General features: G+C 43.8%; 1 protein-coding gene across 1 annotated transcript in view; it reads right to left on the bottom strand.

The window, feature by feature from the left end:
* LOC307205503 (hemicentin-1-like) overlaps nt 1–27,025 on the bottom strand; it is a 157,725-nt gene that overhangs the window by 113,745 nt on the left and 16,955 nt on the right. Inside the window, exon 6 of the mRNA XM_079957927.1 lies at nt 13,625–13,969. Within this exon, the coding sequence (XP_079814053.1) occupies nt 13,625–13,969 (345 nt within the window). The remainder of the gene's footprint in view (nt 1–13,624; nt 13,970–27,025) is intronic.

Below are 27,025 nucleotides of genomic sequence, written 5' to 3'. Positions count from 1 at the left end.
GGGTTGGACTCGATGGCCCTTGTGGTCTCTTCCAACTCTATGATTCTATGATTCTATGAGCTTTCGTGTGCATGCACACTTCTTCAGATACACTGAAACAGAAGTCACCAGACCCTTCTATATAGTGAGAAGGTGGGGAGGGGTATTACTCAGAAGGGTGGTGGGACTGGGTGATTGGCAGATAGCTATGATGAGCCTGTTGACGACTCTTAACGACTGCAATAGGTCTTACAGGAAAAAGCAAGGGGTGAGAAGGTGAAAAATGGCTTTGTCATGTACAATGAGATAAGAATCCAATGTCTTTGTTCAGACCAGGTCTCTCCATGGTTTTAAGTTTGGTAATAAGTTGCAATTCAGCAGCTTCTCTTTCCAGTCTATTTCTGAAATTCCTTTGTAATAGAACAGCTACTTTGAGATCTTGTATAGAATGTCCTGGGAGATTGAAGTGTTCTCCTACTGGTTTCTCTGTCTTGTGATTCCTGAAGAAGTGTGCATGCACACGAAAGCTCATACCAAGAACTAACTTAGTTGGTCTTTAAGGTGCTACTGGAAGGATTTTTTTTTATTTTGTTTTGACTATGGCAGACCAACACGGCTACCTATCTGTAACTGTTGCTGAATTGTACATTGAGCCACTTGAACTGCCCAACTCTCTCTAGTTAAACATTTACTGCATTCTCCTAGCTGTTATAGCAATGTGGCCCTTTACTGTAAGAGAAGGAAGTTGTTACAAGTCCAAAGTTACATTCCAAGAATCAAGTCCTGGTGTCCAGGAACTGGGATCCAGAAAAACTCAGACAGAAGATTGGCCCAGAATATATATATATTTTTAAGTATACAGTTTAGAAATAAAATAGTGTGAGGTCTGAACGTCATCTGTATCTAAAGAAATCAATTAATCACTTAAATCTTTTCAAAGCTGCCTATTGGTCAAATTTTGGGGAACATCTGTTTTGGGGAACATCTGCCAATTGGTCAAATTTTGGGGAAACTGACTCTGTTCCACCAAGATCCCCAGTTGCCTTTTCCTGCTCATTGGTTGGCTCCTCTAATTCACTGTTTGCTCTAAACTGACATTTATTTTGTGTTGGTGAATAACTGACACATCATAGGAAAATATCCCGCAGGAAAACATTTCTGCCCTAGAGATGGGGTCAACCTGCAGTCACCATATCCTGTGCTTTTATTCCGTTCCACTCCACACCTTTAGGGGACATTATCACCTTCATCATACACACAAATTGCCCCACCCCAATTTCAGCTCAGTAACAAATATCACACATACAATTGAACTCTCAAAAGCGTTCTGTTGGAGCATCCTTTGAAGCCAGCCAGGGTGTTCTGGGAGGGGTCCAAATGGGGAGAAGAGGCCCTGTGTGCTAGTAACCAATATTGCCAAAAAATTATCTCTTCATAACAATGCATATAGGGGGTCGCTTGTGGTTTTTGAGTGAGAGAGAGAGAGAAAGAAAGAAAGCAGTGAAGTCCTTACCCAAGGAAGAGTAGAGCAACAGTCCGAAGAAGAGGCCTTCTGTGAGAAAAATCCTCCATCGTATCTCTCCAGAGGTGCAGAGAGCCATGAGTAGAAGTGGGGCACCAGAATGCCCCTTTATGGGACTCACCGATGGGGAGACTTGCGCCTGTTGAGCTCAGGTCCTGCCTGTGGGCATTGAGGCATCTGTTTCACCACCCTGAGAAGGACAGCTTCATTTGTCTGCACAGGATAGTTGCTCTAAAATAAGCCGGTTCATCCATCTTATAAGCGTAGCCTGAGTACAGGGTCTTATTCGCAAGAGTCGTGAACTTGCAAACACAATGGTCAGCTCCGTCCGTCTTCTCGCTTCCCAGCAGATCAGATCCTCCTCTTTATACCAGCAAGGCTGCCCTTGCTCTTTGTTCCTCCCCTGATAAACCAGGAAGGATCAGAGAAGGACTTTGTTACAAGTACAAAGGAGGAGAAAGAGTTGCAATCTCAGGGTGTTCCTCTCTGTGTTATACACCTGCCAGTTAAAGGTTTCTGTTAAGAATAGGTGTTTGATTCTCACCAACATTTGGAGATCACCAACCTTTCAGAGTCCTGCAGCTAAACCCTTGCAAAGAAGAGAAAAGGTTGCAATGTGCAGCAACACATCACAGCAGTGGAGACTGTTCCCTTAGGACAGCGTCCACCTGTCCTTAACCATTCCTCACCTGTTTTCCTTTTTTACTTTCTACTGGCCTCCCACTTGACCCTTCCTCCTTAGTATCTGAGTTCCTCTTGCAGCTCTCAGTAGGGCAGGCAGTGAGAGAACTAGAATAATTTGGTTCTACCCAGCACTTTTTTCTTTTTAAAAAATATTTTTTTAGGTGTACTCTCATTTTGACTCAAGATAATCACCATTTTATAGTTCAAATCAGGAAAACTAAATACAGTAAATGGACAAAAGTACAAAGATTCACAAAATGTTTAGGGGTATGTGCACCCTGAGTCCCCTTAGGGGAAAAAAGCACTGGCTCGTCCTATCATAGCCTATGGGCCCACCTACAGTTGTGCTCTCTAACTTCTGCCTTCGTCATACGAACAGATTATTCTACAAACTGAGCTCAAAGAACAAAGGTCACTCTGGCATTGCCCCACCCTCACCAGGAATTGGGTGCTAGTAAGCAAGATCAGTTGTCTCAGATACTTCCCTCTTGATTGGGATTGATTGAGTTTATCTATACACGTCCCTTCCACAATGGGCTCACAGCAAACATTCAAAACATGAAAAGACAGAGCATTGGAAGTACAAATGTACGGAATATGGAATATGACAGTAAATATCCCCCCCCCCCAAAAAAAAAATCCAAGCTTAAGTACATAAATACAAAGCGACATAAGCGTTAACTGAGAATAACTGGCTTAAATACAGTTCAGAGGGGAGGGGAAGATGGCATACAGCTGTCTCCCATATCCTTCTCCAGACCTTTCTAGGATCCTCCACATGGATGGCTCATTGAGCTCCCCAGGATCTGTCCAAGGCCAGCCGGTCCCTCTGGGGCTTCTCCTCCCTGTCCCCAGCCTCATCTGGCCAGCGCCCCCCCCCCCCCCCTTGGGTCCATGAACAGCCACCATGATTGTTTGGGCCAGAATGAGAAAGCTGTGGTGGAAAGGAGAAGGTCTGGGGGGGTGGGGGTTCTTGTTAGTGGAATGTGAGCCCCCAGCAGGTGCCAAAACACATTGACCCTGAGATGGGGGGGATTTTCAGGGAGGGGGGCCTATTCTCCAGATGAGCTCAGCATTATCAGTTACTTTCCCCTTCATAACTAAGCAAACCTACAGATTGTCCCCCTATTTCAGGCATCCCCAAACTCAGCCCTCCAGATGTTTTGGGACTACAACTCCCATCATCCCTGACCACCGGTCCTGTTAGCTAGGGATGGTGGGAGTTGTAGTCCCAAAACATCTGGAGGGCCGAGTTTGGGGATGCCTGCCCTATGCATTCAACTTTTCCTACCCAGGGACTTACCCAGGGAAGAGAAGATCCATGGGCCAAAGGAGAGAAGGATCACGAGGCTCCTGCTTTTGTTCTCAGGCATAAGAAAAGCTGCAGCCCCAAAGCTCCCTCTAAGAGGGAAATTGTGTGAAGTAACTGATAAACTTGTCCACAGTCATCCAGGCTGAGAAAGCTGTGAGCTAAGAACAGGAAATGTACACCAGGTGCCGACACAGAAATTCAATTCAAGTTGCAGTTCTTTTATTTGAGGCATCACCTTTTTGTATCTATATGTTTAGTAACTCCCTGTTGATTTTAACATTTAGTTTGAATCATAGAATTGTGGATTTCGAAAGACTTCCAAGGGTCCATCTAGTCCAAACCCCTTCAATGCAGGAATCTTAGCTAAACCATCCATGACAGATGAAATCCACACTGGTCTGAATTTTGCTTTGCTGTTCAGCATTCTATTGATATGTACAAACATGCATGTACTGGGAAAATGTGTGCACATCAGAGCATGAATGTTTTGTATGCATTAATCATAAGGTGTACCAAGCAATACAAGCATTAGTGAAAATAAAACATAATGTGTTAAATTAAGTAAAATTGCTTTGCTAAAATGGAGGGGAGGAGAGATGGGACCATGTGGAAACCAGGGAAGGTCTCTGTGGGTAAATGTGCCTTCAGGATATCTAGCCCAGCTTATTTTGAGAAGTTCAGGGGGAGAGCAAGCCACTCTGGGGTGGATATGGGTGGTGCTGAAGCTGGGATCCCGCCCCACTTGTTGAACTTCTCTCTCTCTCTTTCTCCTTTTGAAACATGACACCTGGAGATCTATAAATGTATAAATGATGTATAAATGCCAATATGTTTGCTTTGCACTTCCAAGGGATTGATCCTTCAGTGTTGGCAGCACTACGCTTGGAAACTCCCTGCTTATTGACACCAGAAAAGCATCGTCACTCTGCTGCTGTTAATTATTTGCCTCCCTCCTTTTTAGTCTCATTGGTAGGGAAAATATGTCTCCTTCCGAAAAGAAAATCTCTTTGTGGATGATTTGAAAGGGAGAAGAGGGAAAACAACCTTGTGCTCCAGTCCAATGTATTGTTGCAAAAGTCGGGTGCCTGCCCCCCTCTTTGCCCAGTGGTGGAAGGAGCCCATGGGATCCCAGGCACCCAAAGAGGATCTGTTTCCCTTTGGAGAATGGAAGGCAAGACAGAGACTGTTGTAGCTTTAAGAACTATGGTTTATTCACCTATTTACACCTTCAGTCTGCATGGAGGGATTCCAGATCTTATGGCTTGGTCATTTCAAGGGGCAGCAGTGCCTGCAGACAACATGCCCAAGATAGATCTCAGCTCTTCCTCCTCCTTCTTCCTCCCAGTAGCCCTCCACCACCCCACCCCCCACAGAGCAGTTACCCTGGCAACTTTCCAAAACCCCAGTCTCTGTTCACACCTGGGACAAGGGGAAAGGAGTTCTCTTGTATTGCTAGTGTCCCTCAGTTGTTTTCTGTTTTCAGTCGAAATAATAATAATAAAAATGTCCAGTAGCACCTTAGAGACCAACTAAGTTTGTTCTATTTATAAGCTTTCATGTGCATGTACACTTCTTCAGACACACACACACACGTATATAAAAGTGTTAACCAGAGTCCAAGCAAAGTAGGAAGAGAGAGGAGGCAAGGCAATCCCCTGTTCCTGATGTGTATCTTCACTCACCCCTTCTTGCCTGTGCTGTTTCCATCAACAGCAAGACTAAGACGAGTGCCTTATACACTCTTGCTGGTGCTGGTCATGAAGGCATTCCTGAGATTCCTTGCTCTCAAGGAGACCCCATCCATAGTCACGGGATAAGTCTTGGTATGTTACCCTTTGGCCTGGTCACGGGACTCTTGGGATGAGTATTTAAAGGTGCTGGGTAGACTGTAGCTCCGACTCAACTGGCAGCTTTGGGAGATCTTCAATGGGTCTTTCCCCTGAGGAACCTTCAATGAATTCCTTGGCAGTGGCTCCAGGAGATGTGGCTGATCTCCCATGTCAATCTGTGGGATTCAGTGTTCAATATGCACTGGAGAAAAAATATGAGAGGAGGGACTCTGGGGAGTCAACTCCTAAAAGAATTTCTGGGCATCTGGGCTCACCTGAACCCTGGAGAAAATTAAAGTCCCGTCCAGGTCCAGAGTTCTCTAAGGAGGATACACATTTGCCTAAGAGCAGGAATCTTTCCTGCACCTCAGTTCCAGCCTTTAGGGCTAGCTTTCTAGTTCCACTGTAGAACTTGCCATAAATAACTAAGTCCCTAAGAGAACGGGTGGAATTGGCCATTTTGAATTGACAAAAATATGTCATTTCCATTCTCCAGTACTCAATTATCTGAGATTCCAGGTTAAATAAATGATGACAGTAGTATTTTGGGAAGAGTCCAGAACAGCTGGTGAGGGGAGAGCGCAGTCTTGTTGGGTTCACTGGGGGGAGGATGTGGGAAGCAGAGCCCTGCGGCCAGAGGGCTGAATCCTCCATTCACTAGCTGGAGAGGGGAGGGTTCAATTCTGCTCACTTTAACTGGGCTTGCATGTTCCTCTGCCTCCCCTCCGCCATAATCATTTAAAGTTTTTTCATCACTGTCATTTTTGTTTTCATCACTGGCCTGTTTTTGTTTTCTTTAATCCAAATAACTTTTATTGGTTTTATTGTAAATACAAGAGCAACATATAACTACAGTAACTTGTCCAGTGGTACAATCTTATTAAGTTTCATATGCAGCACACAGTACACAAGCAATACATTTATTTATGCATTGTCAATTCAAGTAGCCTCTCCACAGAGATTCTGATGTTGTGGTTGGAATAAAACTATATATTCTGTCTCATTTTATAAAGGATAAGAATGGAAGCCAAGTCTCGCCTCAAGTGTCGCTCTTTGAAGTGCCTTTAAATACCATTTTATGGTAATTGTATGGTAATTCCAAATGTTATTTACCCAGATTTCATTTTTTTTTCTTGTCATCATCAGCATTCTTTTTTTTTATAATAATATTTTTTAAATTTTATATAACCAATAAAAAACATACATAATAACATAATATTTTCCATTATCCACATTTCATTCTCAACTTTGGACTTCCTCACATCTCTTGTTCCTGCTTTCTAAACATAAATTTTACCAGCAAATTATTAACTTAATTTGATTCATATGATATAATTTTCCAATATTTAATTTAATTTTGGGGTTTAACATACTCTTATTGAAGCTTAATCATAAAATATTTCTTATCCCAAATTTATCTTTTCATCTTCCAATTGAATTTAAATTTATATTCTTTATAACTAGTTTGTTGAAGCCATGTTTTTGCTAATCTTACATCTTTCTTAACAATCATACAATTTGCAATATTTTTGTAGATAGTCCTTGAGTTTCTTCCAGTCTTCCTCCACCAGTTCTTCTCCCAGGTCTCGGATTCTGCCCGTCATCTCCGCCAGTTCCATATAGTCTATCAGTTGCATCTGCCATTCTTCCAGTGTGGGTAATTCTTGAGTTTTCCAGCTTTTAGCGATGAGTATCCTTGCTGCTGTTGTAGCGTACATAAAAAAGGTTCAATCCTTCTTTTGCACACTCTGACCAACAATGCCCAAGAGAAAGGCCTCTGGTTTCTTAAGGAAGGTATAGTTAAATACCTTTTTCAGTTCATTATAAATCATTTCCCAGAAAACCTTCACTCTAGGGCAAGTCCACCAGAGGTGAAAGAATGTTCCTTCAGCAACTTTACACTTCCAACATTTATTATCAGACACATGGTATATCTTTGCAAGCTTGACTGGGGTCATGTACCACCTGTATGTCATTTTCATAATATTTTCTTTCAGGGCATTACATGCCGTAAATCTCAAACCTGTGGTTCATAACTTTTCCCAGTCAGCAAACATGATGTTGTACCCTATGTCCTGTGCCCATTTTATCATGGCTGATTTGACCATTTCATCCTGTGTATTCCATTTTAACAGCAAATTATACATTCTTGAAAGTATCTTAGAGCTGGGTTCTAACAGTTCAGTTTCTAACTTTGATTTTTCCACCTGGAATCCTACCTTTTTATCCAACTTGAAAACTTCTTTAATCTGAGCATAATGTAGCCAATCTCGCACTTTATCTTTTATTTTATCCATACTCTGCAACCTCCAGTTATCTCCATCTTTTTCTATTATTTCCCAATATTTCGGCCATTTGGCCTCCATATTGAGTTTTTTCACGGCCTTAGCCTCCATTGGTGATAACCACCTTGGGGTCTTGTTTTCCAATAAGTCTTTATATTTCAACCAGACATTAAAAACTGCTTTTCTGACAACATGGTTCTTGAAATTCTTATGTATTTTAGCCTTGTCATACCACAGATATGCATGCCACCCAAACGCATTGTTGAATCCTTCCAAATCTAAAACATCAGTGTTCTCAAGAAGTAGCCAGTCTTTCAACCAGCAGAAAGCTGCTGATTCATAATACAACTTTAAGTCTGGCAGGGCAAATCCCCCTCTTTCTTTTGCGTCAGTTAATATCTTAAACTTAATTCTGGGCTTTTTGCCCTGCCAGACAAATCTTGAAATATCTCTCTGCCACCTCCCAAAACACTCCATTTTGTCCACAATCTGCAAAGTTTGAAACAAAAATAACATTTTTGGCAATGCATTCATCTTAATTGCAGCAATACGTCCTGTCAAAGAAAGTTTCAGTCTTGACCAAGCATCTAGATTCCTTTTAATTTCAGACCAACATTTTTCATAATTGTCTTTAAATAAGTTCCTGTTCTTCGCTGTTATATTTACCCCTAGGTATCTCACTTTTTTAACCACATTTAATTCTGTCTCTTTCTGAAACCTTTATGATTCTGAAGAAGTCAAATTTTTTTCCAAAACCTTAGTTTTTTGCTTGTTAAGTTTAAATCCCGCCACTCGACCAAACTCATAAATCAGTTGCAAAACCCTTTTAGTACTAGGCTCTGGCTCCTGTAAGGTCAAAACTAGGTCATCTGCAAATGCTTTCAGTTTATATTGTTTCACTCAGACCTGGATACCTTCCACCAACCGGTCTCCTCTGATCATATTCAAGAGCACTTCTAGGACCGATATAAATAACAAAGGGGATATAGGGCAACCTTGTCGTGTTCCTTTTTCAATTCTAAACTCTTCTGTCACCACATTGTTAACTATCAGTTTTGCCTTTTGCTCTGAATAAATTGCCTCTATCCCATTGTAAAACCCCCGCCCCACTCCCATTCCTTCCAAATTTTTCTTCATAAACTTCCAGGAGATATTGTCAAAGGCCTTCTCCGCATCTATAAATATCAAGACTGCTTTTGTATTAATGTTTGTTTGCAAGAGTTCCAAAATATCAATAATGTTCCTTCTGTTTGCAAACAAATGTCTACCTGGGAGAAAGCCTGCCTGGTCCTTGTGAATTACTTCATTTAAAACTTTTTTAAATCTACTAGCTAAAATGTCTGCAAATATTTTGTAATCCACATTTAGGTAGTATTCAGGTTTTTCTCAAAATAGTCCTTCAAAGCTTTTTGGGCCTTTTTAATAATGTTCTGATCTCTAAACAAGTTGTCATTCATCCTCCATCTAAAGGAGCCGGTTGGAGTTAATCTCATATCCATCTTCACCACATTATGGTCGGAGCAAGTCTTTGGACAGATTTCCACTTTTTTTATCTTGGGTGCCAGGCCTCTGGTTATCCAAATTTGGTCGATTCTTGTCCATGTCAGTTGGGCTTCAGAAAAGAATGTTCCTTCTCTTCCTAGAGGGTTCTTTGTTCTCCAAATGTCAATCAAGTCCATGTTGTCAGTCATGTCAAAGAATGTTTTCGGTAGTCTGCCGTCTTTTGTCACGTTTGGGCTATGTGACTTATCCATGTTGGTTGATACCACTCCATTCAAATCTCCCATCATGATGATGTTATCATAGTCCAGATAGTCCAGCATGATCTCGTGCAGCTTCTTGTAGAATTCCGATTTTCCCTCATTTGGCGCATAAATTCCTAATAACAAAAACTTTTCTCCTTGGGTCTGGATCTCTATTGCCAAAATTCGTCCTTGTTCATCTTTAAATAGAAATTTTGGTGACAGGCTCTCTTTTGCATATATCACCACACCTCTTTTCTTTACTCGGTCCGATGAAATAAATTCTTGGCCTAATCTTTTATTTATTAACACTTTTCTATGTAGCCTAGTCACATGTGTTTCTTGCAAGCAAATAACGTCCAATTGTTCTTTTTTCAAAATATGAAATATCCTTCTCCTTTTCTCCGGGATGTTAGCGCCATTTATGTTCCAACTCAGAAGTTGCAGAGACATCCTGGTCAAATCTGTTATTGTTCTAGTGGTGGTATCTTTTTATCCTGGTCTACAGGCCCCAGAGGTGTAGATGTAGGTTCAGGCTGTGGTCCAACCCCTGAGGGTCATTCAATCCCTTTCTGAAGGTCCTCTCCGTACGAATTCAAAAATTTATCTCTGTCTTCAGCTGTTTTAATTTTAATCTTCTTCTCCCTGAACGTAAAAGATAGTCCTTGTGGAAATTCCCACCTAAAGATAATCAGGTTGCTCCTCAACAGCTTGACTAATTCAAGGTAGGTAGATCTAAGAACCAAAAGTTGTTTAGGAATATCCTTGTAAATCTCTGTTCTTTTGTCCAAAATTTCGAGTGACTTTCCGTAATGTAGTCCTAGTATTTTATCCCTTTCCTCCTTGGATCTCAGGGTAATCAAACAGTCTCTGGGCTTGTCCTCCCTTATAAGTTTTCCAAGTCTGAAGGCAGTCACAATTTTAAAATCCTTTTCCTCCTCCAAAGGCCACCACTTGGAAAATTCTTTTGTTAAAAACTCAGTTAAGTTCCCTTGTTCGTGTTCAAGTTCTGGTATAAACCTCAATTTTAGGTTGTTTTCCCTGGCCCGAAGTTCAATCATAGACAGATAGGCCTGTTGTTCCCCAACCTGCTTATGGAGTGGTCTCACCTCCTGCTCCAATACTGCAGTTCTCTGAATAGCTTCCTCTGCCAATCTCCGATTTTCTACAGTGGATTCAGATAAATTGCTAATTGCTTGAGCGTTCGAAATAACTTGTTCAGTTAACTTATTAACAGAGTCTCTGGTCTGGTCAATCTTTGCCGTTTGTTCATCCACCTTTTTATCTAGGCCTTCCAATTTTTCAAGTATTTTGTCTAATACTGAAGCAGTTCCACCTGCTGCCATATCTTCACCCGACAGCTGCTCATGATCTGCGCGGCTGGGAAAGTAAATTCAAAGTTGTTTGCTTTTTTTGCTTTGCCCGCTCTTGTTTGTCTCCCAGTGCCGCTCATTCCACTTCTGTCTACGAGACAAAGTCAAACTGAGTATGTTCTCATGGGAATCCACAAGCCCATGAGATAAACAACCACATAGGAGGAAAGGAAACCAAAAGGAAAGTCACATATAATTGTAAATCCAAAGATCCTCTAGGGGGAGTCCACTTGTATTGTAGGGAAGAAGTCAAATTAATTAATATCAGTTAAAAGCCTTTAATTTCTTGAAAAACCTTCAGCAGTTGTATTTAGCAGAGTTGGTCTCAATATATAACAATGTCTCAATAAGTGCAAGATGTAACAATTCAAAGCAACAGTTCCATTTAGGCTCAGCTAAAACTGGCTCCAGTAACAAAATATCAAAGTCTTGCAATCTGACAGTTCTGATGTCTAGGCAGTCCGACTGCCTGGGATTCTTTACCAATTTGTAAATCCAACAGTGGAGGTATCAGACAGTTCATAGATTAAAATAAAACTTTCAAAAGTTAAGTCCTGAAGTAGCTTAAGTAGATGTAAGAATTGATTATCCTTTGACAGCTCTTCAAAGGCTCCAAGCGTCAAAGCCTTTGCTTTAAATCTTAAGCAGTAGCAAGAGACGGACTTCCTGGTTGCATCTCTCGTTTTTAGCCAAATTAGCGAAAATTTAGTCCCAAACCTTATCTTTTCTTGTCTTACTCACGAGTTGTTGGTTCCAAGCCGAATGATTCCAGGAAAAGAGGACAGCGCTCGCCGACAGCAGCTACGCGGCTTCACTCCGCAGAAAGAGCGATTGACTCACAGCACCGCACCCCCTTCTACGTTCGGGGGCCTCTTACGAGGTCCCTTCAACGTTTCGGGGAGCGCTCCTGGTGCCCGCCGAGTCCCACGGCCACAGGCTTACGCTGCCTGTGGTTTTCCGGTGTGGGTCTCCGCTGCGCCGTAGCGGAAGACCCGTTCCTGCGGAGCTCCCTCTTCGCAGTTAGATGAGGGCAGCCATTGCCGGACGCGCCGCCTCCGGAAGTCCATTTACCCAGATTTCAAATGGGATTTCCATAGGTTGTTTCCAGTATCGGGCTATAGCGGATCAGGCTGCTGATAATAGGAAAAAATACAAAGTCAGCATTTAAGGTTATTGTTTAAATTTGATTCTATTGATAACAAGGAAAGAGCTGATGTGGGTGGAGGGGCTTGGTTCGTAATTTTGGAAATGATGTGAAACACCTTTCCCCCAAAGGAGTAGACCAACATGCAGTTTCACCGTGCATGGAAATATGAGACTTTTCAGCACAAAGGAGAGATACTAGTATTCATTTTGGCTGGAAGGGATGGAGTCCGGTGCCAGCTAAATATATTTTTAAGAGAACCCTCCTGCAGATGAGCAGAGATGGTTCATAGAGACGGGTTGTGCCAAATTGATGGCCATTTATTATTGGGTCACTGGCCTCTTTTTGTTTCTTTTTTTAAAAAATTACAATTTAAATAATAATATTGTAAGTATTAAATGCCAAACGTATCAGATGCTTTCATTGTTATTATCTGCAGTCACTCCATCATTACTTTGCATACCGCTCATCTCACCTCATCATCACCATCTTCTGGGTTGATCATTTTTGAGTTCTGGAGTGCAAGAGGACTGTTCCCCTTTTGTTTCAGGGAGTGAACACCTGTGGAACACAACATGAGCCACATTATTGAGTCCATGGCACTGACCAGTCTCTGCCCCTCAGAATAAGCAAAATAAAGGAAGAGGCATATTTGGCAGGAAGCCCCCACCTCGGAAGAGATGGGAAGAAGATCAATAGAGATGGTCCTACCTCTTTTATTCCTTTCTTTTCTTATTTTCCAGCGCATCCCCATCACCATCACCATCCCCATCCCCATCATCATCATCACCACCACCATTATCACCAGAAAAACTATCTGGGAAGGGATAACCAATTGACTCAAGAGTTGAAGGTGTCCACCTGCAATGAACAATAAGAGTTTCTCAAAACATACTCTAATGACAATTGCCAGAGTGACTCTCATAGAATCATAGAAGTGTGGAATTTGAAGGGACAACTAGAGTCATCTAGTCCAACCCCCTGCATTGCAGCAATCTTTGGCCCAATGTGTGGCTTCAACTCATGACCCCAAGATTCAGAGTCACATGCTCACAACCTGGCTGAGAGCAGTAGAATAAATAACAAGAATTAAGCAAGTGTTGCTAATCTTTCCCCTTTGTATTGTAATGATTTGGGCTGTGAGTGCCCTGTCAGACCCACTTTCCTGCTCTGACTCAATGTCTTAAGCTAGGAATAGGAGGAGACGGGGGCGGCGGCAGCAATTCACAGGGTCAGATCAGTCTTCAAAGAGCTCTGTGTATGCTCCAATTCTGCTCACAAGCATGCGAAGAGCAGCATTTATTAATACAAACACATCTCCCCAAATCCTTCATGTTAAGGGCTAGCTCACCTTCATTACTCTGGCAGATGTTGAACAAGTCAAACAAGGCTCTCTTTTGGTCAACAGGATTGCTGACCAGGCAGGTGAATTTGGAGTTGAAAGAACTGTTCCAGTAGAAGACATGAAGCTCCTGGCCATTGTCAGAAACCTGGTACTGATTCACACTCTTTCCCAAGGCCCTGTGTGGACCCCCTGTTTCCCACGAGATACTGAGCTCTTCCTTTCCAGGTGTGTGGCATCGCAAGGTCACATTACATCCCTCTGGAGTCTTGGATTCCACTTGGTGGTTTATCTGTGGTGTTGGCACTGACTCTGTGCAACACAAATGAAAGCAACAGAATTTTTGTGTCCCACATGCCTCTTAGTACCTATGTTTCAAAATGCTGCTGATCCTATTCCATGAGCCACTTACCATAAACAGTGAGGCTGAAACTCTGTTCTTGAAACTGTGCCTTAGTAAGCCAGATGCGAGCATTGTAGATCCCACCGTCATCCAACTCCAGGTCTTTGATCCTCAGGGTTGTCTCGTCCACCATGTCTAGCCGTTGTCCAAACCGGTCGGAGGGACTTGGGTGCTCCAGTTTCCCATGACTGAATTCCCCCAGCCAGAAGCCCAGGCCACCACTTTGTGGGCAGAAGTCCCATTCAATTTTCTGCACTGTTTTTCCTTGAGATACGTTGGCAGGAAACAAGACTAATCCTCCCAGGATTCCCTTCAGCTGATGGGTTGGATTCCCCACTGCATGGCTTAAAGTTTCTAGTGAGCGGAGGGTGGGGGGGGGGAGGAGATACAAACAAAGGTGAAAATTAGTATCATTATTGTTTTTAGCTCCATTATGAGTTCCCAGAGCAGGTCACAGCACTTTAAAATGCAGTCTTAAAATGTAATAGGGAGGTTTCCTTACAATTAATTTGCAGAGGACTTCCGGTATTGTCACCATGGTGAACAGCAGTTCCAACGATAGCGAACCCCAGGCATGCAGCTAATTAAGGATAATTTGAGAGTAATTATCCTTGCAATGCCCCCTCCTCCAGGGTCGGTGGATGGAGGGAGCTCTCACTCACAGATTGTCTGATACCTGCCTCCTGCTCCTGCAGAATGCAGGGCGGAGGGGATGCTGAGTGCATAGCACTGCATGCATCGGAAACTCTCCAATGCTGTCACCATGAGCGGAGGTTCTTCTGTTTTTTAAGATATATCAGAATTCAGACTTAAGAAACAGGCATGTTCTGGAAGAAGGAGACATGTTAACCTGCTAAATGAATCAGCCACTGAGTGCCAAGGTCTCGATCCGGAGAAGATTTTCATTGTGTTTGGATTGGTATGTGGTGGAGAGAAGCCTTTGCTTTCTCTTTTATGTATTCACTGTCCTGTTTTATGATTTGGCAGCTCTTAATTGAAGATGAAAGTTAGCTTCTAATGGATTGTGATTATTAATGGACTGCAAGAGGGAATCAATAAGAACTTTATAATGCTTACGGATTAACTGAGAGAATGGAACTGTGGGAAATATTGGGATGTTATGTGGCAACACCCTCCTATGGAGGACTTGAACTTTGATTTATTAGTGTGTTGTTGTGATATCAGCTTGTTATCGGCTTTAGATCCATTTCAGTCGGGTTTCCGTCCTGGTTTTGGGACCGAGACGGCTCTGGTTGCCCTAACAGATGATCTCCGTAGACAACTGGATCGAGGCGGGTCAGGACTGCTGATCCTTTTAGATTTGTCAGCAGCCTTTGACATGGTCGATCATGATCTTCTGGACCACCACCTCGCAGACGTGGGGATACAGGGCATAGCCCATAACTGGTTGTGCTCTTTTATCTCTGGTCGGGGACAGAGGGTGGCACTAGGGAGGGAAATGTCGTCATGCCACTCCTTGGTGTGTGGAGTGCCGCAGGGCGCAATTCTCTCCCCGATGCTTTTTAACATCTTTATGCACCCCCTTGCCCAGATTATCCGGAGCTTTGGGCTGGGCTGTCCCCAATATGCTGATGACACTCAGCTCTATCTGCTGATGGATGGCCACACTGACTTGGCCCCAAACGCACTGACCAGATGCTTGGAAGCTGTGGCTGGATGGTTTCGTGGGAGCCGATTGAAACTAAATCCTTCGAAGACAGAAGTCCTATGGCTGGGTAGGGGTGGCATGGGGATGAGGGACCAACTCCCTTCTCTTGTGGGGGCCCAATTAGTGCCATTGCCTTCTGTTAAGAGTTTGGGTGTAATCCTTGACGCCTCCCTTTCCATGGAGGCGCAGGTTACAGCAACAGCCAAGGCGACATTTTTCCACCTTCTCCGCATGAAGCAGTTGGTCCCTTACCTTTCCCGCCCCAACCTGGCCATAGTGATCCATGCAACGGTCATCTCCAGGCTTGACTACTGTAATTCGCTCTACGCGGGGCTGCCCTTGAAGCTGACCCAGAAACTCCAGCGGGTACAGAATGCTGCAGCGAGGCTCCTCATGAGGTCTCTGCCATGGGAGCATATTCAAGCAGCGCTGGCTCCTGGTGGAGTACAGGGTCAGATTTAAGGTGCTGCTTTTGACCTTTAAGCCCTTCATGGCCTAGGACCCTCATACCTATGGGACTGCCTCTCCTGGTATGCTCCATGGAGAGCCTCAAGGTCCATAAATAGCAATACCCTAGTAGTCCCGGGCCCTAAGGAAGTTAGATTGGCTTCGACCAGAGCCAGGGCCTTTTCAACTCTGGCTCCGGTCTGGTGGAACGCTCTGTCTCATGAGACCAGGGCCCTGCAGGATCTGATTTCTTTCCGCAGGGCCTGTAAGACTGAGCTGTTCCACCTGGCCTTTGGCTTGGAGCCAATTTGATTCCCTCCCTCTCTTTCTTTTTTCTTTTCCTTCTCCTCCTGCGATGAGGCTACATTTTAATATTTTAATGTTTCATTATTTTAATGTTGTATTTTAATTTTGTTTTTAAGTTGTAATCATTAAAGTTGTATTTATTATTGCTTGTAAACCGCCCTGAGCCTGGCCTTGGCTGGGGATGGCGGGGTATAAATAAAAATTATTATTATTATTATTATTATTAGATGGGAAAGAATTCAAAGAAAAAGCTGGAAGTCAGGCTGGAGTAATGGCCAGACACCAGACCACTTTCAGTTTTAAGAGAAGCAAGAGGGCGAAAGGTCACTATGCAGTAATACTGAGTCCGGGGGGGGGGGATTTGCCGAAAATGATTGATTGCAACAAGAAATAAGATTGAATGTTAACAACAACAACAATTCCACACGGAGTTACCAGATACAAACTCCTCTTCCAAATTAAAGGATATGGAACAGTTAAATCCAAATGAAAGTCAACACACCAGTGGCTGTTAAAATAAAGGATCAACATCGGAACTATATTATTTGGATCAAAGAAGTGGATTGGAGAGGGAACAAGGAATCAACATCTCCTTAAAATTTCCCAAAATCAGAACAGGGGAAGTCAACCAAAATGTTTAATTTGGAATCTGACAATTGGCTTTTTTAATTGAATTATGATTTGGTATTGTAATTATGTGGTCTATGTTGGATTGTTATTAATGGAAAAGTAATAAAATAAGGGACGCAGGTGGCGCTGTGGGTTAAAGCCTCAGCGCCTAGGGCTTGCCAATCGAACGGTCGGCGGTTCGAATCCCTGCGGCGGGGTGCGCTCCCGCTGCTCGGTCCCAGCGCCTGCCAACCTAGCAGTTCGAAAGCACCTCCGAGTGCAAGTAGATAATTAGGGACCGCTTACTAGCGGGAAGGTAAACGGCGTTTCCGTGTGCGGCTCTGGCTCGCCAGATGCAGCTTTGTCACGCTGGCCACGTGACCCGGAAGTGTCTCTGGACAGCGCTGGCCCCTGGCCTCTTAAGTGAGATGGGCACACAACCCCAGAGTCTGTCAAGACTGGCCCATATGGGCAGGGGTACCTTTACCTTTACCTTTAATAAAATAAATATTATAAAAAGATAAAAATTATATTGCAGGTGTCAACGTTAGGGTAAAGAGGTGACTCTTCAGCATATAATGGAAACTCTACACTAAAGGTGTCGGGTGCAACTCTGTAGGGAGGGACGTCTACAATTTAGCAGCCTGTCACAAAGAAGGTCCTCTCCTGGGCTGGCACTCCCCCAACTGTTTGAGGGAGGTGAAAGTACCAAGAGTGCCCCTACTTTAGTTGTTATCTGCCCTGAGCCCACCTTCAGCCGGGGAGGGTGGGATATAAATAAAAGTTGTTGTTGTTATTATTATTATTATTATTATTATTATTAATTAGTATTAGTATTAGTATTATTTTAACAGCTGAGATGGAGTAGGGGAAGAAAGTAGTCTCTCAGGTATTTGAGACCAAAATCCAAGAAAGTTTACAATGTCCAAGATTAATCTTAACTGTTGCTGAATTGTATATTGACCCACTTGAACTGCCCAACTCTCTCTAGTTAAACATTTATTCCATTCTCCTGGCTGTTATAGCAATGTGGCCCTTTACTGTAAGAGAAGGAAGTTGTTACAAGTCCAAAGTTATATTCCAAGAATCAAGTCCTGGTGTCCAGGAACTGGGATCCAGAAAAACTCAGACAGAAGATTGGCCCAGAATACAGTTTAGAAATAAAATAGTGTGGGGTCTGAATGTCAACTGTATCTAAAGAAATCAATTAATCACTTAAATCTTTTCAAAGCTGCCCATTGGTCAAATTTTGGGGAACATCTGTTTTGGGGAACATCTGCCCATTGGTCAAATTTGGGGGAAACTGACTCTGTTCCACCAAGATCCCCAGTTGCCTTTTCCTGCTCATTGGTTGGCTCCTCTAATTCACTGTTTGCTCTAAACTGACATTTATTTTGTGTTGGGGAATAACTGACACATCACAGGAAAATATCCTGCAGGAAAACATTTCTGCCCTAGAGATGAGGTTGACTTGCAGTCACCATGTCCTGTGTTTTTAATCCATTCCACTCCACACCTTTAGGGGAGATGATCACCACCATCATTCCTTCAGATTGTTCTCCCAAGTTCAGCTCAGTAACAAATATCACACATACAATTGAACTCTCAAAAGCGTTCTGTTGGAGCTTCCTTTGAAGCCAGCCAGGGTGTTCTGGGAGGGGTCCAACTGGGGAGAGGAGACCCTGAGTGCTAGTAACCAATATTGCCAATAATTTATCTCTTCATAACAATGCATATAGGTGGGTTACTTGTGGTTTTTGAGTGAGTGAGAGAGAGAAAGCAGTGAAGTCCTTACCCAAGGAAGAGTAAAGCAATAGTCTGAAGAAGAGGCCTTCTGTGAGAAAAATCCTCCATCGTATCTCTCCAGAGGTGCAGAGAGCCATGAGTGGCAGTGAGGCACCAGAATGCCCCTTTCTTGGACTCACCAATGGGAAGACTTGCTGCTGTTGAGCTCAGGTCCTGCCTGTGTGCCTCTGTTTCACCACCCTGAGAAGGACAGCTTCATTTTTCTGCACAGGATAGGTGCCCCAAAATAAGCCGGTTCATCCATCTTATAAGCATTGCCCGAGTATAGGGTCTTCTTCGCAAGAGTCGTGAACTTGCAAACACAACGGTCAGCTCCATCCGTCTTCTCGCTTACCAGCAATCAGATCCTCCTCTTCATACCAGCAAGGCTGTTTGTGCTCTTTGTTCATCCCCTTATATAACAGCAAGGATCAGTTAAGTTACAGGTACAAAGGTAATTCCAAGCAAGAACCAGGGGAGGAGGGGGAGGAGGAGGAGGGGGAGGAGTGTGTGACCTCAGGGTGCTTCCTTGTGTGTTATACACCTGCCTGTGTTCCTGTTAAAGGTTTCTGTTAAGAAAAGGTGTTTGATTCTCACCAACATTTGGAGATCACCAACCTTTCAGAGTCCTGCAGCTAAACCCTTGCAAAGAGGACAAAGAGTTGCAAATGTGCAGAAACACATCCCAAGAGTGGAGACTGTTCCCTCCCTTAGGATAGCGTCCACCTGTCCTTAACCATTCCCCACCTGTATTCCTTTTTTACTTTCTACTAGCCTCCCACTTGACCCTTCCTCCTTAGTAGCTCTCAGTAGGGCAGGCAGTGAGAGAACTAGAATTAGTTGGTTCTACCCAGTGCTTTTTTCTTTTTAAAAAATATTTTTTTAGGTGTACTCTCATTTTGACTCAAGATAATCACCATTTTATAGTTCAAATCAGGAAAACTAAATACAGTAAATGGACAAAAGTACAAAGCTTCACAAAATGTTTAGGGTTATGTGCACCCTGAGTCCCCCCAGGGGAAAAAAGCACTGGCTTGACATATCATAGGCTACAGTGGTGCTCTCTAACTTCTGCCTTCAGCATATGCACAGATTATTCTATGAACTGAGCTCAAAGAACAAAGGTCACTCTGGCATTGTTCCAGCCTCACTAGGAACTGGGTGCCAGTAACCAAGATCACTTGGCTCAGATACTTCCCTCTTGATTGGGATTGATTGAGTTTATCTATACACGTCCCTTCCACAATGGGCTAACAGCAAACATTCAAAACATGAAAAGACAGAGCATTGGAAGTACAAATGTTGTTGTTGTTGTTGTTTAGTCGTTTAGTCGTGTCCGACTCTTCGTGACCCCATGGACCAGAGAACGCCAGGCACTCCTGTCCTCCACAGCCCCCCGCAGCTTGGTCAGACTCATGCTGGTAACCTCGAAAACACTATCCAACCATCTCATCCTCTGTCACCCCCTTCTCCTTGTGCCCTCCATCTTTCCCAACATCAGGGTCTTCTCCAGGGAGTCTTCTCTTCTCATGAGGTGGCCAAAGTACTGGAGCCTCAGCTTCACAATCTGTCCTTCCAGTGAGCACTCAGGGCTGATTTCCTTCAGAATGGAGAGGTTTGATCTTCTTGCAGTCCATGGGACTCTCAAGAGTCTCCTCCAGCACCATAATTCAAAAGCATCAATTCTTCGACGATCAGCCTTCTTTATGGTCCAGCTCTCACTTCCATACATCACTACTGGGAAAACCATAGCTTTAACTATACGGACCTTTGTTGGCAAGGTGATGTCTCTACTTCTCAAGATGCTGTCTAGGCCTGTCATTGCCCTTCTCCCAAGAAGCAGGCGTCTTTTAATTTCGTGGCTGCTGTCACCATCTGCAGTGATCATGGAGCCCAAGAAAGTAAAATCTCTCACTGCCTCCATTTCTTCCCCTTCTATTTGCCAGGAGGTGATGGGACCAGTAGCCATGATCTTCGTTTTTTTGATGTTGAGCTTCAGACCATATTTTGCACTCTCCTCTTTCACCCTCAATAAAAGGTTCTTTAATTCCTCCTCACTTTCTGCCATCAAGGTTGTGTCATCTGCATATCTGAGGTTGTTGATATTTCTTCCGGCAATCTTAATTCCGGCTAGGGATTCATCCAGCACAGCCTTTCGCATGATGAATTCTGCATATAAGTTAAATAAGCAGGGAGACAAAATGCAGCCTTGTCGTACTCCTTTCCCAATTTTGAACCAGTCAGTTGTTCCATATCCAGTTCTAACTGTAGCTTCTTGTCCCACATAGAGATTTCTCAGGAGACAGATGAGGTGATCAGGCACTCCCATTTCTTTAAGAACTTGCCATAGTTTGCCATGGTCGACACAGTCAAAGGCTTTTGCATAGTCAATGAAGCAGAAGTAAATGTCTTTCTGGAACTCTCTAGCTTTCTCCATAATCCAGCGCATGTTTGCAATTTGGTCTCTGGTTCCTCTGCCTCTTCTAAATCCAGTTTGCACTTCTGGGAGTTCTCGGTCCACATACTGCTTGAGCCTTCCTTGTAGAATTTTAAGCATAACCTTGCTAGCGTGAGAAATTAGTGCAATTGTGCGATAGTTGGAGCATTCTTTGGCACTGCCCTTCTTTGGGATTGGGATGTAGACTGATCTTCTCCAATCTTCTGGCCACTGCTGAGTTTTCCAAACTTGCTGGCATATTGAGTGTAGCACCTTAACAGCATCATCTTTTAAAATTTTAAATAGTTCAGCTGGAATACCATCACTTCCACTGGCCTTGTTATTTGCAGTTCTTTCTAAGGCCCATTTGACTTCACTCTCCAGGATGTCTGGCTCAAGGTCAGCAACCACACTACCTGGGGTATATGAGACATCCGTTTCTTTCTGGTATAATTCCTCTGTGTATTCTTGCCACCTCTTCTTGATGTCTTCTGCTTCTGTTAGGTCCTTTCCACTTTTGTCCTTTATTATGGAAATCTTTGTACGAAATGTTCCTTTCATATCTCCAATTTTCTTGAACAGATCTCTGGTTTTTCCCATTCTATTGCTTTCCTCTATTTCTTTGCACTGCTTGTTTAAGAAGGTCTTCTTGTCTCTCCTTGCTATTCTTTGGAAATCTGCATTCAATTTCCTGTATGTTTCACGATCTCCCTTGCATTTTGCTTGCCTTCTCTCTCCCGCTATTTGTAAGGCCTCATTGGACAGCCACTTTGCTTTCTTGCATTTCCTTTTCATTGGGATGGTTTTCGTTGCTGCCTCCTGTATAATGTTACGAGCCTCCATCCATAGTTCTTCAGGCACTCTGTCCACCAAATCTAAATCCTTAAACCTGTTCCTCACTTCCACTGTGTATTCATAAGGGATTTGACTTAGATTGTATCTTACCGGCCCAGTGGTTTTTCCTACTTTCTTCAGTTTAAGCTTGAATTTTGCTATAAGAAGCTGATGATCTGAGCCACAGTCAGCTCCAGGTCTTGTTTTTGCTGACTGTATAGAGCTTCTCCATCTTTGGCTGCAGAGAATATAATCAATCTGATTTCGATGCTGCCCATCTGGTGATGTCCATGTGTAGAGTCGTCTCTTGTGTTGTTGGAAAAGCGTGTTTGTGATGACCAGCTTGTTCTCTTGACAGAACTCTATTAGCCTTTGCCCTGCTTCGTTTTGATCTCCAAGGCCAAACTTGCCAGTTGTTCCTTTTATCTCTTGACTCCCTACTTTAGCATTCCAATCCCCTATAATGAGAAGAACATCCTTCTTTGGTGTCACTTCTATAAGGTGTTGTAAGTCTTCATAGAATTGGTCAATTTCAGTTTCTTCAGCACCAGTAGTTGGTGCATAAACTTGGATTACTGTGATGTTAAAAGGTCTGCCTTGGATTCGTATCGAGATCATTCTATCATTTTTGAGATTGCATCCCAGTACAGCTTTTGCCACTCTTTTGTTGACTATGAGGGCCACTCCATTTCTTTTACGGGTTTCTTGCCCACAGTAGTAGATATGATGGTCATCCAAACTGAATTCACCCATTCCCGTCCATTTTAGTTCACTGATGTCAATATTTATTCTTGCCATCTCATTTTTGACCACCTCCAACTTACCCATGTTCATGGTTCTTACATTCCAGGTTCCTATGCAATATTTTTCTTTACAGCATTGGACTTTCCTTTCGCTTCCAGGCATATCCGCAACTGAGCGTCCTTTCGGCTTTGGCCCAGCCGCTTCATCAGCTCTGGATCTACTTGTACTTGCCCTCCGCTCTTCCCCAGTAGCATGTTGGACGCCTTCCGACCTGAGGGGCTCATCTTCCAGCGTCATAACTTTTATATGCCTGTTGTCTTTGTCCATGGAGTTTTCTTGGCAGGGATACTGGAGTGGCTTGCCGGTTCCTCCTCCAGGTGGATCACGTTTGGTCAAAACTCTCCACTATGACCTGTTCATCTTGGGTGCCCTGCTCGGCATAGTTCATAGCTTCTCTGAGTTCTTCAAGCCCCTTCGCCATGGCAAGGCAGTGATCCATGGAGTGGATCCACAATGGGCTCACAGCAAACATTCAAAACGTGAAAAGACAGAGCATTGGAAGTACAAATGTACGGAATATTGAATATGACAGTAAATATCCCCCCCCCCAAAAAAAATCCAAGCTTAAGTACATAAATACAAAGCAACATAAGCGTTAACTGAGAATAACTGGCTTAAATACAGTTCAGAGGGGAGGGGAAGATGGCATACAGCTGTCTCCCATATCCTTCTCCAGACCTTTCTAGGATCCTCCACATGGATGGCTCATTGAGCTCCCCAGGATCTGTCCAAGGCTAGCCGGTCCCTCTGGGGCTTCTCCTCCCTGTCCCCAGCCTCATCTGGCCAGTGCCCCACCCCCTTGGGTCCATGAACAGCCACCATGATTGTTTGGGCCAGAATGAGAAAGCTGTGGTGGAAAGGAGAAGGTCTGGTGGGGTGGGGGCTCTTGTCAGTGGAATGTGAGCCCCCAGCAGGTGCCAAAACACATTGACCCTGAGATGGGGGGGGAACTTTCAGGGAGGGGGCCTATTCTCCAGATGAGCTCAGCATTGTCAGTTATTTCCCCGTCATAACCAAGCAAACCTACAGATTGTCCCCCTATGTCAGGCATCCCCAAACTCATCCCTCCAGATGTTTAGGGACTACAACTCCCATCATCCCTGACCACCGGTCCTGTTAGCTAGGGATGGTGGGAGTTGTAGTCCCAAAACATCTGGAGGGCTGAGTTTGGGGATGCCTGCCCTATGCATTTAACTTTTCCTACCCAGGGACTCACGCAGGGAAGAGAAGATTCATGGACGAAAGGAGAGAAGGATCACGTGGCTCCTGCTTTTGTTCTCAGGCATAAGAAAAGCTGCAGCCCCAAAGCTCCCTCTAAGAGGGAGATAGTGCGAAGTAACTGATAAACTTGTCCACAGTCATCCAGGCTGAGAAAGCTGTGAGCTAAAAACAGGAAATGTGCACCAGGTGCGCACACAGAAATTCAATTCAAGTTGCAGTTCTTTTATTTGAGGCATTACTTTTTTCTATGTATTTGTTTAGTAACTCCCTGTTGATTTTAACATTTAGTTTGAATCATAGAATTGTGGATTTCGAAAGACTTCCAAGGGTCCTCTAGCCCAACCCCCTTCAATGCAGGAATCTTAGCTAAACCATCCATGACAGATGAAATCCACACTGGTCTGAATTTTGCTTTGCTGTTCACCAGTGATTAATATGTACAAACATGCATGTACTGGGAAAATGCGTGCGCATCAGAGCATGAATGTTTCGTATGCATTAATCATAAGGTGTACCAAGGAATACAAGCATTAGTGAAAATAAATCAATATGTGTTAAATTAAGTAAAATTGCTTTACTAAAATGGAGGGGAGGAGAGATGGGACCATGTGGACACCAGGGAAGGTCTCTGCGGGTAAATGTGCCTCCAGGATCTCTAGCCCAGCTTATTTTGAGAAGTTCAGGGGGAGAGCAAGCCACTCTGGGGTGGATATGGGTGGTGCTGAAGCTGGGATCCTGCCCCACTTGTTGAACTTCTCTTTCTCTCTCTCCTTTTGAAACATGACACCTGGAGATCTTCTGCCCCTTGAGACTAAACACAAGTTCAAGCTTCTCAAAAACTTTCCACCTCATCCCACAGTCTGATGAGGGGTGAGAAGAAGAAGAAAAGAAATAACAAAACAAAGATGGAACCAAAAAGTAAGAAGAACTGGCTCATGTACAAATGCCATAATGTTTGCTTTGCAAGGGATCGATCTTTCAGGGTTGGCAGCACTACTCCTTGGAACTCCCTGCTTATTGACACCAGACAAGAACCATCACTCTGCTATTGTTAAATATTTGCCTCGCTCCTTTTTAGTCTCCCTGTTAGGGAAAACATGTCTCCTTCCGAAAAGAAAATCTCTTTGTGGATGATTTGCAAGGGAGAAGAGTGAAAACAACCTTGTGCTCCAGTCCAATGTATTGCTGCAAAAGTTGGGTGCCTGCCCCCCTCTTTGCCCAGTGGTGGAAAGAGCCCATGGGACCCCAGGCACCCAAAGAGGATCTGTTTCCCTTTGGAGAATGGAAGACATGACAGAGACTGCTGTAGCTTTAAGAAATAGGGTTTATTCACTGATTTACACCATCACATAGAGGGAGTCCAAGCTCAATAAGAAAAGAGAGTCAAGGCAAGGGTTGAAGAAGCCAGAGACCTCTGCTGTTTCCAGCAACAGGAAAGCTCAAGAGGATTGTCTTATATACTCTGTTTGCAGCTGGTGATGAAGGCATTTCTGGGACTCCTTGCACTCAAGGAGACCCCAAGTATAGTCACTGGATAAATCTTGGTACGTTGCTTTTTGGCTTGCTCACAAGACCTTTGAGGCCAGTGCTGAAGGCTGCTGAGTAGGCTGTAGCTCAATGAATTCCTTCGCAGTGGCTACAGGAGATGTGCCTGATCTCTCATATTGGTCTGTGGGAAGCAGTGTTCAATCAGTCTCTGAGGGCTCTGTTTCTGAGACTGCATAAGAACCGAGAGAAGAAAAGGTTTCCCTGGGTTGTATGGAGCTGCTTGAGAATTCCTCTTTGTCCGAGTCAACCTGCAGGGTTGGTGTATGAGATGCTGTGTTCAATCAGCATTGAGGCCAGCTCTTCCATCTCCTTGGCAATGTTGGCCTGCAATGTTGCCTCTGCAGGGACCTTTTGGCAAGTAGGAGGTGCTGCTCCCATGCTTCTTCCTGATGTAGATCTTTATGCATTTCTTGATCCATTGCAGATTTTTATCTCTCTGCCTCCCCTGTTCCTGATGAATATCTTCACTCATCCAATCTTTCCTGTGCTGTTTCCATCAACAGGGAGGCTGAAGAGGAGTGCTTTAGACGCTCTTGGCTGGTGCTGGTAATGAAGGCATTTCTGGGACTCCTTGCTCTCAAGGAGACCCCTTCCATAATCACTGGATAAGTCTTTCTATCTTGCTCTCTGTCCTGGTCACGGGACTTTGGGGGGCAGTGTTTAAGGGTGCTGGGTAGGCTGTAGCTCCGGCTCAACTGGCAGCTTTGAGAGATCTGCAATGGGTCTTTCTCCTGAGGGACCCTCAGTGAATTCCTCAGCAGTGACTCCAGGAGATGTGCCTGACCTCTCATGCCATGTTCAATCTCTGAGGGCTCTGTTTCTGAGACTGTACAAGAAGTAAGAGAAGGAAAGCATTTTCTGGGTAGTGTGGAACTTCTTGAGAATTCCTCTTTCTCCGAATTAACCTGCAGGGTTGGTCTGTGGGATTCAGTGTTCAATCTGCATTGGAGAGAAAATATGACAGGAGGAACTCTGGGGATGCAACTTCTAATAGAATTTCTGGGCTTTGGGGTCCACCCAAACCCAGGAGAAAATTAAAGTCCTATCCAAGTCCAGCGCTCTCCATGAAGGGATACCAATTTGCCGAAAAGCAGGCATCTTCCCTGCACCTCAGTTCCACTCTTTAGGGATAGCTTTTTAGTTCCATGGGAGAACTTGCCATAACTAAGTCCCTAAGAGCACGGGTGGAATTGCCAGTTTTGAATTGACAAAAATATGTCATTTCCATTCCCCAGCACTCAGTTATTATCAATGATAAAATTAGTATTTTGGGGAGAGTCCAGAAGAGCTGGTGAGGGGAGAGCGCAATCCTGTTGGGTTCACTGGGGGGAGGAATGTGGGAAGCGGAGCCCTGCGGCCAGAGGGCTGGATTCTTCATTCACTAGCTGGAGAGGGGAGGGTTCAATTCTGCTCACTTTAACTGGGCATGCATGTTCCCCTGATGGGAACAGGATCTTTGCACAAGCTGCCTGCCTCCCCTTGTGCCATAATTCATTTGTTAGGGCCTTTGATCAGGAGGTTTGGGTCACTGGCCTGTTTTTGATTTTTTAAATCCAATTAATCATTATTGGTTTTGATGTACAGTAAATACAAGACCAACCTATAACTACGGTAACTTGTCCAGTAGTACAGTCTTACTAAGTTTCATATGCAGCAGAGAGTACACAAGCAATACATTTATTTATGTATTGACAAATCAAGTAGCCTCTCCACAGAGATTCTTATGCTGTGGGTGGAATAAAAGTATATT

The sequence above is a fragment of the Podarcis cretensis genome, assembly GCF_951804945.1.
Source record: "Podarcis cretensis genome assembly, chromosome: 16".
In the NCBI taxonomy this organism is placed as follows: Eukaryota; Metazoa; Chordata; class Lepidosauria; order Squamata; family Lacertidae; genus Podarcis; species Podarcis cretensis.
This window is presented reverse-complemented; position numbering and strand designations above follow the sequence as displayed.